The sequence below is a fragment of the Rhinopithecus bieti genome, unplaced genomic scaffold (assembly GCF_001698545.2).
Source record: "Rhinopithecus bieti isolate Rb0 unplaced genomic scaffold, ASM169854v2 scaffold_13689, whole genome shotgun sequence".
Classification (NCBI taxonomy): Eukaryota; Metazoa; Chordata; class Mammalia; order Primates; family Cercopithecidae; genus Rhinopithecus; species Rhinopithecus bieti.
In genome coordinates this window covers 2,541,614-2,559,202 of record NW_016808044.1, presented here as the reverse complement: position 1 = coordinate 2,559,202, position 17,589 = coordinate 2,541,614, and the positions used below count along the sequence as shown (strand labels likewise).

Below are 17,589 nucleotides of genomic sequence, written 5' to 3'. Positions count from 1 at the left end.
ACATGATTACTTGAGGAACCCACTTAGTACTTCTGCTTGGCAATAGTTAGTACCCCCTCAAGTAGTTTTATCTGGGTTCAAGCCAGATGGTGTAGTCAGATTGCATTGCTTCAGGCTGCTGACATAGATTAGACTACATAGTTAGATCTTATTTTACCTAATAAATGTATTTTAGAAGGATTGTATTTAGATCTTTCGTTGTGTGTTAAATACTTTGAAAATGAAGCTTGCTATCCAAAGGATTGCTACAATTCATCTTTTTATTAAAGCAAAAATTGCTCTTTTAAAACCAGATTATCACCTCCTTATCTGGCTGTTCCTGCTTTGTTGAAGGTATGGTGTTTTATATATTTGGTTGTCTTAAAACAGCAGATACCAGCCGGGCGCGGTGGCTCACGCCTGTAATCCCAGCACTTTGGGAGGCCGAGGCAGGTGGATCACGAGGTCAGGAGATTGAGACCATCCTGGCTAACACGGGGAAACCCCGTCTCTACTAAAATACAAAAAAAAAAAAAAAAAAAAATTGGCGGGCGCCTGTAGTCCCAGCTACTCAGGAGGCTGAGGCAGGAGAATGGCGTGAACCTGGGAGGCAGAGTTTGCAGCGAGCCAAGATCGCGCCACTGTGCTGCAGCCTGGGCGATAGAGTAAGACTGTCTCAAAAAAAGCACAAAAAAACAGATACCATAATACTACTATTTCAAAGGATGGCTTCCAGGTTCCATAGTGTTCTGGTCATGGACACCTTCTCCTAGGCTGGACTGTGAATATCTAGAGTTGCTTTTAACTGATACATATTATTCTAGAACTAAAGAGACCCTCTATTGACTGTTTTGTTCCGTTTATTTCTCTAGGTTGATGGGAATGTGAGTACCATTTATTGTCAAAACCTGTGTCTCTTGGCAAAGTTGTTTCTTGACCACAAAACCCTCTATTATGATGTGGAGCCATTTCTTTTTTATGTACTAACACAGAATGATGTCAAGGGCTGCCACCTTGTTGGCTACTTTTCTAAAGTAAGTATGTTAGCTTAAAGTTTGAATTCTTAACGGAAATCTGAAACAGTCTTTGCTGGTTCTCACTCGGGGACACAACAAGATGCAGCACCTCCTAGGTGTCATCTAGTTGTTTGGAAAGAATAGAAGGAACATTTGGAAACTTACCAGGTGCTAGAAGGTGCTTAGTAACATTCAACAACCTGTATTCTCCGAGGAGTATAGACTGCTGGCAGTACTCACGAGGAAGGTTTTAAATGGCTTCGCTTCCCATGGTAATAACATGGAACTTGTGAAATAAACAGTCATTAGCTCTCTGAGTTCTGTCTCAGCTTAAATCTTCTTTTCCTAATTTGAACTTTAAGCATAGAAATAAAAGTAGGCATTTTGATTAAAGGATATTTTCTCCTTTTTTAATCTTCCATTCCCTTAGAGGGAAAAAGTTTCTTTTCTAGTCAGACAGCATAAAAGATATACTTTTATTTAAGCAAGCCCATGATAAAATCCAAGTGTATAGAACAGTTAAGGGGAAGTACTAGCTTTTTATAAGCATTTATAAGAATTCTTTAGGCTACTTCATTAGTTAGATATGACTTAAAATATACTGACTCATTTATAAAATTATAAAAATGACTATTTTGTGTCAAGTTAGATACAGCTAATAGGACTGCTCTGAGTAGCACCAGAGCAGGAGAGAAAGAAAACTCTGACATAATTAATGAGTCTTCTCACTTCTAGAGTGGCACACTGATTGATCATTTGCAGCTTTACAGATTGTTTGGGACTCAGATTCCAGTGCTGATCCTTAGGCATTGGCGTACTGTTTTTGAGTTGCAGATGGTGTTGGATGACATTGTTTTGTTTTATAGTTTTACTCTCCTGGGATGGTTGCTTTGTGGGTAATGGCAGTGACTTGACATTATCCTATCTTCTCCCAGTTGGGTAGTTTTTTCTTGATGTATATGGCTATTCCCAAAGGACCAGGGCTGTGGGTTTTGGCCATTAGTCTTTGTTTCTTAATTCGCATTATTACTCACTTTTACCAGCCTGTTTTAAAACTTGACTTGTATTTTCTCCACCAGGAAAAGCACTGCCAACAGAAGTACAATGTTTCCTGTATAATGATTCTTCCTCAATACCAGCGTAAGGGCTATGGCAGGTTTCTCATCGATTTCAGTAAGGATTATATTAATTTCTCATTGGTTTCTTCCAGTGGACCTTCTGTATATATGTTTTTAAAGATTTGTAGGTGCTTTGTTGGCTGCTAGTATCACTTGTCATATTGCTGTATGAGTCTTTAAAACCTAAAGCCACTGCTGGACATTGTGGCTCATGCCTATAATCCCAGCACTTTGGAAAACTGGGGTGGGAGGATTGCTTGAGCCCAGTAGTTCAAGACCAGCTTAGGCAACATGTCAAGACCCTGTCTCTACAAAAAATTTAAAAAGTTAGGTGGGCATGATGGCATGCACCTAGGGTTCCACCTACTCAGGAAGCAGAAGTGAGAGGATCACTTGAGCACCCAGGAGGTTGAGGCTGCAGTGAGCAGTGCTACCCCTGCATTGTAGGCTCCAGCCTGGGCCACAGAGCAAGACTCTGTCTCAAAATAAAAATGGAAATAAATAAAACCTAAAGCAACACGTTCCTTTTTATTTTGGTTGGACACAAAATATTTTTAAACAGCTAATATTGAATAAAATTTTGTGTGATGTATAGCACATACCTTTAATTTCCAACTGTTCATTTACAGTGGAACTTAGTTGTATGCAGTAATACTAATAATACTAAAAACATTGTATAACTACTTCAATTAGAGATAATAAGGAAGTACTGTGAGCCAGGCGCAGTGGCTCACACCTGTAATCCCAACATTTTGGGAGGCCAAGGTGGGCGGATCACGAGGTCAGGAGTTCGAGACCAGCCTGTGCAACATGGCAAAACCTCATCTCTGTTAAAAATACAAAAAGTTAGCTGGGTGTGGTGGTAGGCACATGTAATCCCAGCTACTCGGGAGGCTGAGGCAGAAGAATTGCTAGAACCCGGGAGGCGGAGGTTGCAGTGAGCTGAGATCATGCCACAGCACTCCAGCCTGGGCGATGAGCGAAACTCCATCTCAAAAAAAAAAAAAGAAGGAAGAAGAAGTACTGTGCTTGCCCTAGTTTTGTTATTCAGTTATCTGAGAAAATGTGTGCATTTTTTAGGTAGGCTCTACCTAGCGGTTAAACATATGCAACACATCTTTAAATATCTGAAGAAGTGAATGATAGAGAAAATTGTTTAATCTGAGTTCAAAAGTGACAGCTCACAGTTCTGAAGAGATCATTGTGGAACTGTATTTTGTACTTTGTTTCACACGTTGGTGAAACAAAATGAAATAGTAATTTGAGGGAATATTTTACCTCAGATACTGCTATAAAATGATATTTAAATGAATATATGCAGAACTAATGGTTCAAACAAAGGATTTTGATTCCAGTCTTGAGATGTTAATTAAGCCTGTTCTTGGCTTTAGACTGTCCTTCTGTTTATATTTTATTGGAAGCATGTACTACTGGTTGTTTTACACATTTTCTGGTCTTTTTAGATGAGCAGTAGGGGATGGAACTCAGATTACTTCCTTTAATGTTAATATATTGTTTTGAAATAGGACTCAATTAGACATGTTATATATACCATTAAATTGCAAAGTTAGGAATTACTTTTGGTGATTGGGGGGGTTGTGTGTTTGTGGTATACAAACTGTCCATGCAATAACAGTAATGTTTGTATTTACTTTTCCTAATGTAATATGTTTCCAAAATAACATTCTTAGACTGCTTTTACGTTTTCTTTAAACAGTAAAAATAACTTTCTCTGCCATCTCCATTTTCGATGCTTTTCCTTAGAAGTTAGGCCTTTGTTTTTCAGTTCTTGAGAGTCATGCACTATAGAGGACAGAGTCCACAGTTCCACACTTATGTTGGCAGTCCTGCTTGCCTAGAGTTAGAGTGATAGGTAATTGTGAGGAGTTTTGGTTGAAGTGAAAGATTGTCATCTAATTCGCTTACAGAACTACAGTTTTAATAGGATTATGTGAAAAGGAAGGCATTCTTTTGTACTTTGGACTTCTCAGTTCAGATACAGCAGTTGCCACCTAGTGGTCCAAATAAAGCATGCAAGGCTTGTTTTCCCCAGAATGTTGAACGAAACTGTTAAGAGTCCTGATTTTTAACACTTTGAATATTTTAATAAGGTGACTGATATTAACTGTAGACATAATAATACTGAGTCTTCAATACATGTAAATTTTGTATTCTTTCTGCAAATTTGTTTTAAAGTAGTTTTGCAATTTTTTTCTTTCTTTTTTCTTTTTTGAAGGAATTTATCTTTGGAGTTATTCTTGGTTGTAGAAGAGGGGATTGTTATTTTGGTGAATCCAGTTTTCCAGAGTCTCTAACCTAGTTCTGATTTGAGTTATTTGTGATTCTTTAGGTTATTTGTTATCAAAGCGTGAAGGCCAAGCAGGGTCTCCAGAGAAACCGTTATCCGATCTGGGTCGTCTTTCCTACATGGCATATTGGAAAAGTGTAATATTGGAGTGCCTTTATCACCAAAATGACAAGCAGATCAGCATTAAGAAGTTAAGCAAGTTGACTGGAATCTGCCCTCAAGACATCACTTCCACACTCCACCACCTACGAATGCTGGACTTCCGTAGTGACCAGTGAGTGTCACATCCCTTTGTGTACCTTTGAAAGATAATTAGGTTGAAGGTTTTTGGATCAACCAGTCAGATTATTGATGAAAGGGCATTAACTAATATAAATGATATACTTGGTGATAATGAGATATCATTTTCCTTTCTAGGATATTTTATTTGATTGACTATATGTATATATATATGGTCTATAGTCTCTATATATGCTTTTAAACTGAACTGTTTTCTGGTATTCCTCCTAATTTTGAACCTAAGCTACTGAATCTTTCATATTCTAGTATTGGGAGCTCTTTCACAATACAAGAAGTAACCAGTCTAGAAACAGAGTCATTAAATAAAATGCCCATGACAAATTTTCATATAAATGGCACAAAGTGAAAATAGATTGAAAGGAAGAACGACAGTTCACCCTTCCCTAAAGTGGTCAGGAAAAGGTCACAAAGAAAGGAGGCATTTGAGCCAAATAAATGGAGAATAGGAAAGAGAATGCCGAAGAGCAGCAGAACTTCCGGAGCGGGACATGTGAGACAGTAGGCAGTGAAAACAGCCCGCGGCTACGGTAGAGAGCGAAGCGTTTGTCCTGCTTCACGCTCCTGGTCGTCTTCATGTGGTGTCACATTTCTGCGTTCCATCTTTCCGGGCAGGCTATCTTTGCAGTACCCATCATCTTCTACAGGCTTCACCAGGGGTCTCATCTCCACATTCATTTTTATGTACATCTCGTACATGGTTGATTGCTATAAACTTTTCTCTGGTTCCAGATTTGTGATTATCCGCCGGGAAAAACTTATCCAGGATCACATGGCAAAGCTTCAGCTGAATTTGCGACCTGTAGATGTAGATCCAGAATGTTTGCGCTGGACTCCAGTCATAGTGTCCAACTCTGTGGTCTCAGAGGAAGAAGAAGAGGAGGCTGAGGAAGGAGAAAACGAAGAGCCACAATGCCAGGAAAGAGAATTAGAGATCAGTGTAAGGGCATGAATAGTCTCTATTTTTGATGACAGAAGATATATTTTTGATTTCATGAGTATTTATGGTAATATATTATGATAATCTTTCACAGAAAAGTAAATTCACATTAGAACATCAAGAGTGTTATTTCAATGGTAGAGATTTCAGGAAGACTGGGCCTGGTTTACTTAGGTATTTTTAAGCCTTTGACAATTAGGAGGAGACCATCAAATTTCTTATAATGTGTTACTTGTGAGAAAAATATTTCTTACTAGGGTGCCAAGAAGCAGCTCAATTTTAAGCTGGATAGTAGTTGAGAAATCTAAATTGAATCCAAATCTGACAGTTTTAAAAAATGAAATGGAGGTTGGGTGTGGTGGTTCATGCCTGTAATCTCAGCGCTTTAGGAGGCCCAGGCAGGAGGACTGCTTGAGACTGGGAGTTCAGGACAACCAGGGAAATATAGTGAGGACCCATGTCTACCAAAAAAACCAACAACAAAATGAAGTGGAGATACTATTAAGTAACTATTGTAAACTTGTGTATGTTTTCTAATGGGGCACCAAAACATCCCGTGGACACACAGATCTCTTTAGCCGTTAAAGGGTTGCTGGTGAACTGTAGTGCATGTGTCATTGTCAGTATTCTTCATGTGATGCATACTTCTATAGCTCTTTTTTTTTAAGCAGTGCTTCATCTTTTCAACACCTGTGTCCTTTAATAAACATAAAAAATCCCATGCCCCTCTTTAGTGCAGTTTAATTTTCAAAATGAAATTGTTCAGAATAAAAGTAAATTTAAAAATTACATAAATTTTCTTTCATATTTCTCAAATGCCTCCTTCCTCTTGCCCATGTCATGTGTCCCAAGATCCTGTCTCCTCCACCCTGTTTACAAATTTTTATTTCTGAGAAATTTTGTTAAACAATCTCATTTAACATTTAAAAGAGCAATAGTATTCACTTTGCTTATTGAGGGTGGTGCTGCAGAAAGGTTCAGAGCACAGGCTCTAGAGTCAGACTGCCAGGCTTTCTATCCCAGCATCTTCACTTCCAGATTACTTACATTTTTTTGTACCCCACACACCTCATTTGTAAAGTGGAGATGTAGTGGTAATTCTTCATATGATTGTTAGGGAGATTAAATGAATAATGCATATACAGAATTTAAAACAGTGCTGAAACAGGAAATATCCATGTTAAATAATTGATCATTTTCTTTTTAAAGCTCAGTTTCATTTTCTTCTCTCAGTACTTAAAAGGTCAGAATAGATAAATGTAAGCAAACAAGACTGAAAAATTAACCAGCATTGTTTTATTTTCTAAAATCAGGTGGGAAAGTCTGTGTCTCGGGAGAAGAAAGAACAAGATTCTTATTCAGTAGAAAGTGAAAAGAAACCAGAAGTTACAGCTCCAGTCAGTTCTACACGTTTGAACAAACAAGCCCTTCCTCGTGATAGTCTTCCTGCAAATAGCCAGCCATCTCGGAGGGGCCGCTGGGGGAGGAAGAACAGAAAAACCCAGGAACGCTTTGGTGATAAAGATTCTAAACTGCTCTTGGAAGAGACATCTTCAGCTCCTCAGGAACAATATGGAGAATGTGAGGAGAAATCAGAAGCCACCCAGGAACAATACACTGAAAGTGAAGAACAGCTGGTGGCCTCTCAGGAGCAGCTAAGCCAGGATGGGAAACCTGACCTTCCCAAAAGAAGACTCAGTGAGGGGGTTGAGCCCTGGCGAGGACAGCTCAAGAAAAGCCCTGAGGCTCTGAAGTGCAGATTAACAGAAGGAAATGAGAGGCTGCCCCGCCGCTACAGTGAGGGTGACAGGGCTGTCCTCAGGGGCTTCAGTGAGAGCAGCGAGGAGGAGGAAGAGCCAGAAAGCCCTCGGTCAAGCTCACCACCAATTCTCACAAAGCCCACGCTGAAGCGAAAGGTAACACATTTCTTTCCAGGTCTTCTCTTCCTCTAATTCCAGTTTATCATACACCTTTTCGTTTTAGCTTACATTTCTGAAAGAGTATAAGTTAGAAATTCCTAGTGTGTTGCTTTATAAACCTTAAGCCTCTATATATTGTAGCTCAAGATCTTCCCAGTGAGCATTTGAGATGTGTGTGTTTGACTTCTTTGATTCATGGGAATTCACTTAGAAATCATAAGCTTATTTAAGGACTCCACCTCCTGGGATGCAAACAAACTTTTTTTCAGCTTACTGGTTTGATGTTCAAATCATGACTTTTAGGGGCTTTAAAGATATTTTTGAAGTATGTACAGATTAGAAGTGTTTATGTTAGAAAAGGAGGCCAAAATATTACATAATTAATTGGAAAGTGAACATAGTGCTGCCGTACTCAGAGTGAAGTCACTCATCTTGGGTGCTACTGTTTTCTCTGTACTCTCCCTGCTTCTCACACATGCCTCCAGTGGTTTAACTTGGTGTCTCTTGCTTTAAAAATATTTTCTAAACTATATTCCATCATAATGATAGCCAATTAGTTATTAAATAATGTATGATGATGATAATGAATTCTGGTAAGCCATTTACCAGAAACATGCCAGGCTATGGAGTGGATTTTAAGCATTGCCAGGAGGCAGCCAGACTAAAGCGAGGCCGCTCCCTGGAAGAGCCACTCAGCCAGCTTCCAGCCAAAGCAGTACAATTGTTCCTTTCCTTACAGGGTCTTGAAAAGCAAGGCACGATCTTTTTTTTTTTTTTTTTTTTTAAGAATAATATCTTTAGAGCAGTTTTACATTTACGGAATTACTGCAAAGAAAGTACAGAGAGTTCTCGCATACCCAACCCGTTTCCTCTATTATTACTCCCTTGCATTGGTGTGGTATATCTATCACAGTTACTGAACTAGTGTAGATACGTCAATAACTAGAGTTCTTACTTTATTGAGATTTCCATAGTTTTCCCTAACGTCCTTTTTCTGTTCCAGGATCCCACCCAGCATATCACATTACATTTAGTAGTCGTGTGTCTTTAGGTTCCTCTTGGTTTTGGTAGTTTCTCAGAATTTCCTTAGTGTCGATGGCCTTCACAGTTTTGAGAATGACTGGTCAGGTATTTTGTAGATGATCCCTCGTGATATTAGAATGGGGTAATATATTCTTGACAGGAAGACAATAGAGGTAAAGTGCCATTCTCATCATACAACTAAAGGGTACCTGTCAGCATATATCTATCAGTATGTATAGGGAAGCTAGGCATAGTGGTCACTCTTGTAATCATAGCTGCTTGGGAGGCTGAGGTGGGAGGATCACTTGAGCTGGAGGCTGTCGTGCACAATGATTGTACCTGTAAATAGCCACTGCACTCCAACCTGCGTGACATAGCAAGACCCCATCTGTAAAAATAAAAAACAAGTATCAAATATGAGGGTATTATCAATATTATTTTTCCCTGTTGAAGTTAACTTTGATGACCTGGCTTAAGATATTGTTTGTCAGGTTTCTACTTCTCTTTTTTCTTTTCCCTGTACTGGAAGGAAGTCACTGTGCATATAGCTACACTTAAGATTTCTGCCCCCTCAGAATGGAGGCTCACCATAAATTTGAATTTCTGCTTGGGAGATTTGTCCTTTCTCCCTCATCTGTTTGTTTATCCAAGCATTTATTTATATCATTATGGACTCAGATATTTACGTGATACTTCGGCTTATAATCCAGTAGTACTACTTTTTAAAATTTGTTGCTTAAATTGTTCCAGTTTTGACCATTAGGAGCTCTTTTCTCTCTTTCTGTTTCCCTTTTGGGGCTTCTTCCCCTCCCCCCGATAGAATCTTACTCTGTCACCTAGGCTGGAGTGGAGCAGCATGATCTCAGCTCACTGCAACCTCCGCCTCCTGGGATGCAAGCAATGCTCCCACCTCAGCCTCTTGGATAGCTGGGACTACAGGCATGTTCCAACATGCCTGGCTAATTTTTTGTACTTTTGAGAGACAGGGTTTTGCTATGTTGCTCAGGCTGGTCTTGAACTCCTGAGCTCAGGCAGTCCACCTGCCTTGGCCTCCAAGGTGCTGGGATTACAGGTATGAGCCACCGCGCCTGGCCTCCTGTGTTTAACATATATACTGTTGTTGTCATTGTGGAGTCTTTTTGTTTGATTTTAAGCATTTCCTTTTTGGCACTACAAGATGCTTCAAGTTTATCTTGTATATTTCATGCCCTAGACCTAGAATCAGCCATTTCTCCAAGGACCAGGCCGTTTCTGATCTAATTTGAAAAATTACATACTCAATTGGGACTAGTAAGTTTGAAGCAGAGAAAAGTTGAACATTGACTAACTCTGCTGTTCATTGCATGATCATGAAGAATAGATCTTTGTCATCCTACCACTTATATTGACAGTTTATGAAGTAAAACAAATCATGTTAAAAAAAAAAGAATAGGCAGTAAGCTCACATGCAAAGTAATTTTGAAGTTAATGAATAAATGCTTTGACTGGATGTGTGAACTTAAGCAAGTCTTACAGCCTTTCTGACTTCTGTAGAATGAAGGGATTGGATTAGATCATCTCTGGGGCATCATCTCTTATTTTGTGATCTTAGTTGTATAATTTAAGCTACTTGGTCAGTCCAGTGCGAACTTGTGCTCAGTGTGCCCAAATTTCAGTAACAGATTTATTTTACTTTTGAAATATTTCACTAACACTGAGTAAATACATTTCAGCCCTATATTTCTACATTCCACAACTTTTTATGAGTAGTTCATGAAAATGGCATACAACTTTACTGATAGTTCTGCAAACCTTCACAGTAGTGCTGTAAGACAAAGTGTTTTTATTTCTCTTTTGCTCTTAAGAAAAAATTAAGGGATTAGCCTCTGGGTCATTTCAGTATTAAAATAGGCAACTCTCTAGGGTGCTAAATTTAACTGAACTATTAAGAGAATTATCATGTCTGCTATTTGGAGATGGCTGCGTATTCTTTTACAAAGTTGTGTTCAGTTGCCTAACACCTTTGTATGTATAATAAGTATATTATCTTACTATAGTATTTTGAAATAATATTCAAAATATTTTTTGGCAAACAACATCTTCATTTTATATGTGCTAATTCTATTTGGTTTTAAAACTGTTTTCGTGTTATTAATAGAAAAGATAGTGTTCCTAACTGTAAATACTTGCTTTCTCTATTAAACAGAAACCATTTCTCCACCGAAGGAGGAGAGTCCGAAAGCGCAAACACCACAATAGCAGTGTAGTCACGGAAACTATTTCTGAGACCACTGAAGTGTTAGATGAACCTTTTGAAGATTCTGACTCTGAGAGGCCAATGCCAAGATTAGAACCCACGTTTGAGATCGATGAAGAAGAGGAGGAAGAGGATGAAAATGAACTTTTCCCTAGAGAATACTTCCATTGTTTGTCTTCGCAGGATGTACTCAGGTGTCAGTCCTCTTCTAAGAGGAAGTCTAAAGATGAAGAAGATGATGAAGAGTCAGATGATGCTGATGGTATGTTTTACAGAACTCACTCACTGTGGATTATTGTCTTCAGATATACAGCAGTAGCAGTGACAGACCTTCAGTAAAAGGCTGAAAATGAACACAACCCACTAAGCAAGAACAGGAACGTTTGGCAGTCTCTAAAAAGTTATATCAAGTATATCCATGCTGATTTTTAAATGTGTTTTCCCTTCAACTCAGAACCTATATTAATTTGCCTCTGCAGAAAATATCTTACAATTAGGCAACTGTTCTTTTTTGCCTAATCCTTTCTAAGCCTTTATCAGAATCTTTAGTTAATGGGAGAGTTGGACTCAGCATCAGGAAGATGTAGTAACCCTTCACTAAAATGTGCATTCTTTAGACTTAGTCTGTTTTGCTCATTGTTGTATGCTGAGTGCTTAAGCCAGGTGCTCAGTAAGTAGTGTTAAATGAGTGAATGCTAAGAAGACAATTCTCCAGAAAGAGCAGATTCACGTAAATCAGAACTTGTGTCAGATCTGTTCAGGAGTCTTTCCTGAATTGTATCTCTAGTGTGTCTTACCCAACTAGTAGTGGATTTCTCACAAATGGTAACAATAACTCAAAATACATTTTATAGTGTAGATACAAATCCAACTATTTACTTGTAAAGTAGCCTAGTTATCATTTCTTCTCTAGAGATACTGAAACTAGCTCTCATATATATGAGCCAGGTCAGAAACCAGTCTTTTTCACCCTAGCCTAAAGTTTTCCCGGTGTGTCATGCTGCCTGCATCTGCAGAGTGTTTATCTCCCATGGGGTCAGAATGAGCTTTTTTACTTTGTTGCGTAAATTTGAAGAAATCTGTTTGTCCAGTCTCGGTACGTAAACCTTTAGCTTTTATGCATTAACTAGTTAAACTTTTTAATTCTTTTAAAAATTCAGTTTCAAGTCTAGAAGATAAACTTGCATTTCCTCCATTCTCGTATTGTCTATATAACAAATACTTTTTTTAATTATTTTTTTTGAGATGCAGTCTCTCTCTGTCACCCAGGCTGGAGTGCAGTGGCACAATCTCAGCTCACTGCAACCTCCACCTCCCAGGTTCAAGCGATTCTCATGCCTCAGCCTCCCAAGTAGTTGGGATTATAGGTGCATGCCACCACACCTGGCTAATTTTTGTATTTTCGGTAGAGACGGGGTTTCACCATGTTGGCCAGGCTGGTCTCAAACTCCTGACCTCAAAGTGATCTGCCTGCCTTGGACTCCCAAAGTGCTGGGATTACAGGCCTGGCCAACAAATACTTTTAATATAGTGATAAAATGAATGAGTTGTTTGCTCTATCATGAATGATTCTATAAAGTTTAACTTGTTATGTTTTGAAGTATGTAACTAAGAAACTAAAAATTTATTTTGTAAATCTGGCACTTTACATTCTGTCTTAGATCATTGTACACTAAAATAGTACCCCTGCTGAAGTTCCTGTTGACTTAGATTTTTGCTGATGCAGCCATTTCCTTTGTTGACTTTCAAGTTGCTACTACTAAATATGTCTTCTTTTTAGCCGTGCCCCCACCGCATCATGTTCTTGTCTTGGTATTCTTATCCTTTAAAAATTAATGGGGAATGTGAGTGTACTTACTGCCATTGAACTTACACTTAGAAATGGTTAAAATTTTGAGTTTTATGTTACGTATAATTTACCTTTTTTTTTAAAAAAATGCTAATAATATAAAATTTATTTTTAATGAATGTAATTGGTGCTTTAATTTTTTCTTGTTTGTCTAGGTCTAAATGTCAGTTTTTTTCTAGGACTAAATAAATGCTTTGCAGCTATTCCCATACAAACACAACATTAACTGAACAGCTGTTTCACATACAATGGCTCAGTCATGGCCTAAAGTAATTGGCTCATCATACTACCTGAAGTGATGATTTGTGGAAACTAAGAAAATCGGAGATATAATATAAATCACAAGCAGAAAAAAAAAAAAAGGAAATAAGCTAATTTGTAACTTTTAGTAGAGACAACTTGATAAAAGTACTGCTTACTACTTATTTGCCTCTTTATAAAGTTCATCTCCATTTTACAGATGAAGAAACTGAAACGTGGAGTAACTTCCCACAGCCATGCAGCTGATGATGATAGTCTTAAATTGGTTCTAACTAGTGTCTTATAACATAATGTTGACCAGGATTCTTTCATAGTTCTGCCAGTTCACTGTGACTTAGAATGTCACTAATTAGTTTTATCCTGTAGGTTCTTAACTTTAAAATAAAGACAATCAGCAGTTTTTAAAAGTAATGATTAATACAGTCATTTCTGTTGTACATGCTAGTCTCAGAAGAAAGAACTAGAAAATGTAAGACCTTGTAACCTGTCTTTATTTTTTTTTTCCCTTCCTGTATAGACACTCCTATCCTAAAGCCAGTATCTCTCTTGCGAAAACGTGATGTGAAGAATTCTCCTCTTGAGCCAGATACATCCACACCTTTGAAAAAGAAAAAGGGATGGCCCAAAGGCAAAAGTCGCAAACCAATCCACTGGAAGAAAAGACCTGGTCGAAAACCAGGATTTAAGTTGAGTCGGGAAATCATGCCAGTTTCTACTCAAGCATGCGTCATTGAGCCCGTCGTCCCCATTCCTAAAGCTGGACGTAAACCCAAGATCCAGGAGAGTGAAGAAACTGTTGAGCCAAAAGAAGACATGCCCCTAACCGAGGAGAGGAAGGAGGAGGAGATGCAAGCAGAGGCAGAAGAGGCTGAAGAGGGTGAGGAAGAGGATGCAGCCAACAGTGAAGTCCCAGTAGCCTCTCCAGCAGACAGCAGCAATAGTCCTGAGACCGAAACCAAGGAGCCCGAGGTGGAGGAGGAAGAAGAGAAGCCCCGTGTCTCAGAGGAGCAGAGGCAGTCAGAGGAGGAGCAGCAGGAATTAGAGGAGCCAGAACCAGAGGAGGAGGAGGACGCAGCTGCAGAGACTGCCCAGAATGATGACCACGATGCTGATGATGAGGATGATGGCCACCTGGAGTCCACAAAGAAAAAGGAGCTGGAGGAACAGCCCACGAGGGAAGATGTCAAGGAGGAGCCTGGTGTTCAAGAGTCTTTTTTAGATGCTAATATGCAGAAGAGTAGGGAAAAGATAAAGGATAAAGAGGAAACTGAGCTGGATTCCGAAGAGGAGCAACCTTCCCATGACACGTCCGTGGTGTCAGAGCAGATGCCTGGGTCTGAGGACGACCACGAAGAAGACTCCCACACTAAGGAAGAGTTAATCGAATTAAAAGAGGAGGAAGAGATTCCTCATAGTGAACTGGATCTGGAAACTGTACAGGCAGTGCAGTCTTTGACTCAAGAAGAAAGCAATGAGCATGAGAGCGCCTACCAGGACTGTGAGGAAACTCTCGCGGCATGTCAGACTCTGCAGAGTTATACCCAGGCTGACGAGGACCCTCAGATGTCCATGGTTGAAGACTGTCATGCATCAGAACATAACAGCCCTATCTCCTCTGTTCAGTCTCACCCCAGCCAGTCAGTCCGTTCGGTCAGCAGTCCCAACGTGCCTGCCCTTGAGAGTGGCTACACCCAGATCAGCCCAGAACAAGGATCCCTGTCCGCACCCTCTATGCAGAACATGGAGACCAGCCCTATGATGGATGTGCCTTCTGTATCAGACCACTCTCAGCAGGTGGTGGACAGCGGTTTCAGTGACCTGGGCAGCATTGAGAGCACCACTGAAAACTATGAGAACCCGAGCAGTTATGACTCCACGATGGGCGGCAGCATCTGTGGGAACAGCTCTTCCCAGAGCAGCTGCTCCTACGGTGGGCTATCGTCCTCCAGCAGCCTCACCCAGAGCAGCTGTGTGGTCACTCAGCAGATGGCCAGCATGGGCAGCAGCTGCAGCATGATGCAGCAGAGCAGTGTCCAGCCTGCTGCCAACTGCAGCATCAAATCACCTCAGAGCTGCGTGGTGGAGAGGCCTCCCAGTAACCAGCAGCAGCAGCCACCGCCACCACCTCCACAGCAGCCGCAGCCACCGCCGCCACAACCACAACCAGCACCGCAGCCTCCACCACCCCAGCAGCAGCCACAGCAGCAGCCGCAGCCTCAGCCCCAGCAGCCTCCGCCCCACCCCTCCCCAGCAGCAGCCCCCGCTGTCACAGTGTAGTATGAATAACAGTTTCACCCCAGCTCCTATGATCATGGAGATACCAGAATCTGGAAGCACTGGGAACATAAGTATCTATGAGAGGATTCCAGGGGATTTTGGTGCTGGTAGCTACTCTCAACCATCAGCCACCTTCAGCCTAGCCAAGCTGCAGCAGCTGACCAACACCATTATGGACCCTCATGCCATGCCTTATAGCCATTCTCCTGCTGTGACTTCCTATGCAACCAGTGTTTCTCTGTCCAATACAGGACTGGCTCAGCTGGCTCCGTCTCATCCCTTAGCTGGGACTCCTCAAGCACAAGCCACCATGACGCCACCCCCAAACTTGGCATCCACTACCATGAACCTCACGTCTCCTCTGCTCCAGTGCAACATGTCTGCCACCAACATTGGCATTCCTCACACGCAGAGATTGCAAGGGCAAATGCCAGTGAAGGGGCACATTTCCATCCGCTCCAAGTCTGCACCACTGCCCTCTGCGGCTGCTCACCAGCAGCAGCTGTATGGCCGCAGCCCGTCGGCAGTTGCCATGCAGGCTGGCCCTCGTGCACTGGCTGTTCAGCGTGGCATGAACATGGGGGTTAATCTGATGCCTACCCCTGCCTATAATGTCAATTCCATGAATATGAACACCTTGAATGCCATGAACAGCTATCGAATGACACAGCCCATGATGAACAGCAGTTACCATAGTAACCCTGCCTACATGAACCAGACAGCACAGTATCCTATGCAGATGCAGATGGGAATGATGGGGAGCCAGGCCTATACCCAGCAGCCTATGCAGCCAAACCCTCACGGGAACATGATGTACACGGGCCCCTCCCATCACAGCTACATGAACGCTGCTGGCGTGCCCAAGCAGTCACTCAATGGACCTTACATGAGAAGATGAGCAAGATGGACTTGCAATCAAAAACTTAAATATATATAAATAAAGGAACCTTTTATACTGACAAACCAGAGAAAAATGGACCTTTTTCCAGTTAAAATATTGCTGTAGATTTAGAGGAATTTTTCTTTGGTTTATTTTATTTTATAGAAAACCTGATCTTCTCTTTTTTTGGGTTCATTTTGTTCTGGGTTTTGGTTTTCTTCACAATCTTGAACATTTTACAGTAGAACTCATCTAAAAATGGATTTGGGGATGGGGAAACATGCACAAAATCTTTTCATAATTAAAAAGAGCCTTACTTTCTTTACATACCACATGGACAGAATTTGTGTAAAAGTGAATTATCTTTATTTTAAAATGTATGTTTCCCCTCACTGTTTGCAGCTCCCAATGTTGTCATTTTTAAATGTTATATACATCTCAAGGGTTAACCAGACCCTTTCCTCCAAACCCAACCTTTCATTTCCTACTTCATTCCAGCAGGAGGCACTTAGGGGAGACTTGGACGGGGACATGGAGAACAACCCAAGCTCCTTAAAGTTATTATTATTGTTAATATTATTATTATTATTATTAATAAAGTGAGGCAGGAAAATGCTTCTCCTTTTAAAATCCCCTCCACTCCCCACACACACACACCTCTTGAAACCCTTCCCCAAGAATGTTTCTTTATAGACGGACTTCATTGAAATCTTTGTTCTTGAATCAAGTGTAATATAATTTTCTTCTTTTTTAAAATACTCCCACTCAGCACTCAGAGACACAAAAATACTGTAAGTCTCAATTAACAGCAGAATCTCAGAGAAAAGCTGTTTGCAATCCAAATCCAGCCTTTGGAGGAATAGAGATGGTCAATTAACAATCAAAAAGAGGAGATTAACCTCTTGTTTTTTACCACCTGGTGAATCAGCCATAACGCACACACACCACCTAGCCTCTTGTTTCTAGTATGTACTTTGAAATGCTAACTGAGGGTCTTGATGCTTGAGCCTTTGACTGATAAAACTCAAATAGCAGTCCCCAGTGATTTGCCTCTTAACGTTCTTTCTTAAAATGTTGGTGGATGACTGTACATTTTAGTGATTTGAAAAATAACTGACAAACCATTGACACTGTTTATTTTTATGTTGGAAGAGATGGCGCAGATGTGTGTCAGAAGGGAGATCACAGTGTGAGTTTCATAGCTATCTAAATGATACATACCTCTAGTTTTCATTTGTCTTTTGAGATCTTGAGTTCATCCCCTGTGAATCAGAGTGCACAAGCACCTCTCCTGTGAGTGGCTAATGAGAAGAGGGACAGACCGACCACCAGCACAGTAGGGCAGATCTGGACCACAGGATGTTATAACGCAGGTTCATGTGTTGCTCCCAACTCCCTTTTTCTCTCGTGCAACCAGTTCGCCCATTCTCTTCCTACTGCTCCAGGGATAGGTAAAAAAAAAAAAAAAAATATATATATATATATA

General features: G+C 40.5%; 1 protein-coding gene across 1 annotated transcript in view; it reads left to right on the top strand.

Annotated features, from left to right (window-relative positions):
* The window catches only part of KAT6A (lysine acetyltransferase 6A), a 122,046-nt gene extending 105,605 nt beyond the window's left edge, over positions 1–16,441 (top strand). The window contains 8 exon segments of the mRNA XM_017885315.1: positions 852–1,013; positions 2,075–2,168; positions 4,464–4,695; positions 5,451–5,658; positions 6,972–7,574; positions 10,786–11,098; positions 13,464–15,180; positions 15,182–16,441. Coding sequence (XP_017740804.1) covers positions 852–1,013; positions 2,075–2,168; positions 4,464–4,695; positions 5,451–5,658; positions 6,972–7,574; positions 10,786–11,098; positions 13,464–15,180; positions 15,182–16,121 — 4,269 coding nt within the window. The 3' untranslated portion in view covers positions 16,122–16,441.
* The last annotated feature ends 1,148 nt before the right edge of the window (positions 16,442–17,589 follow it).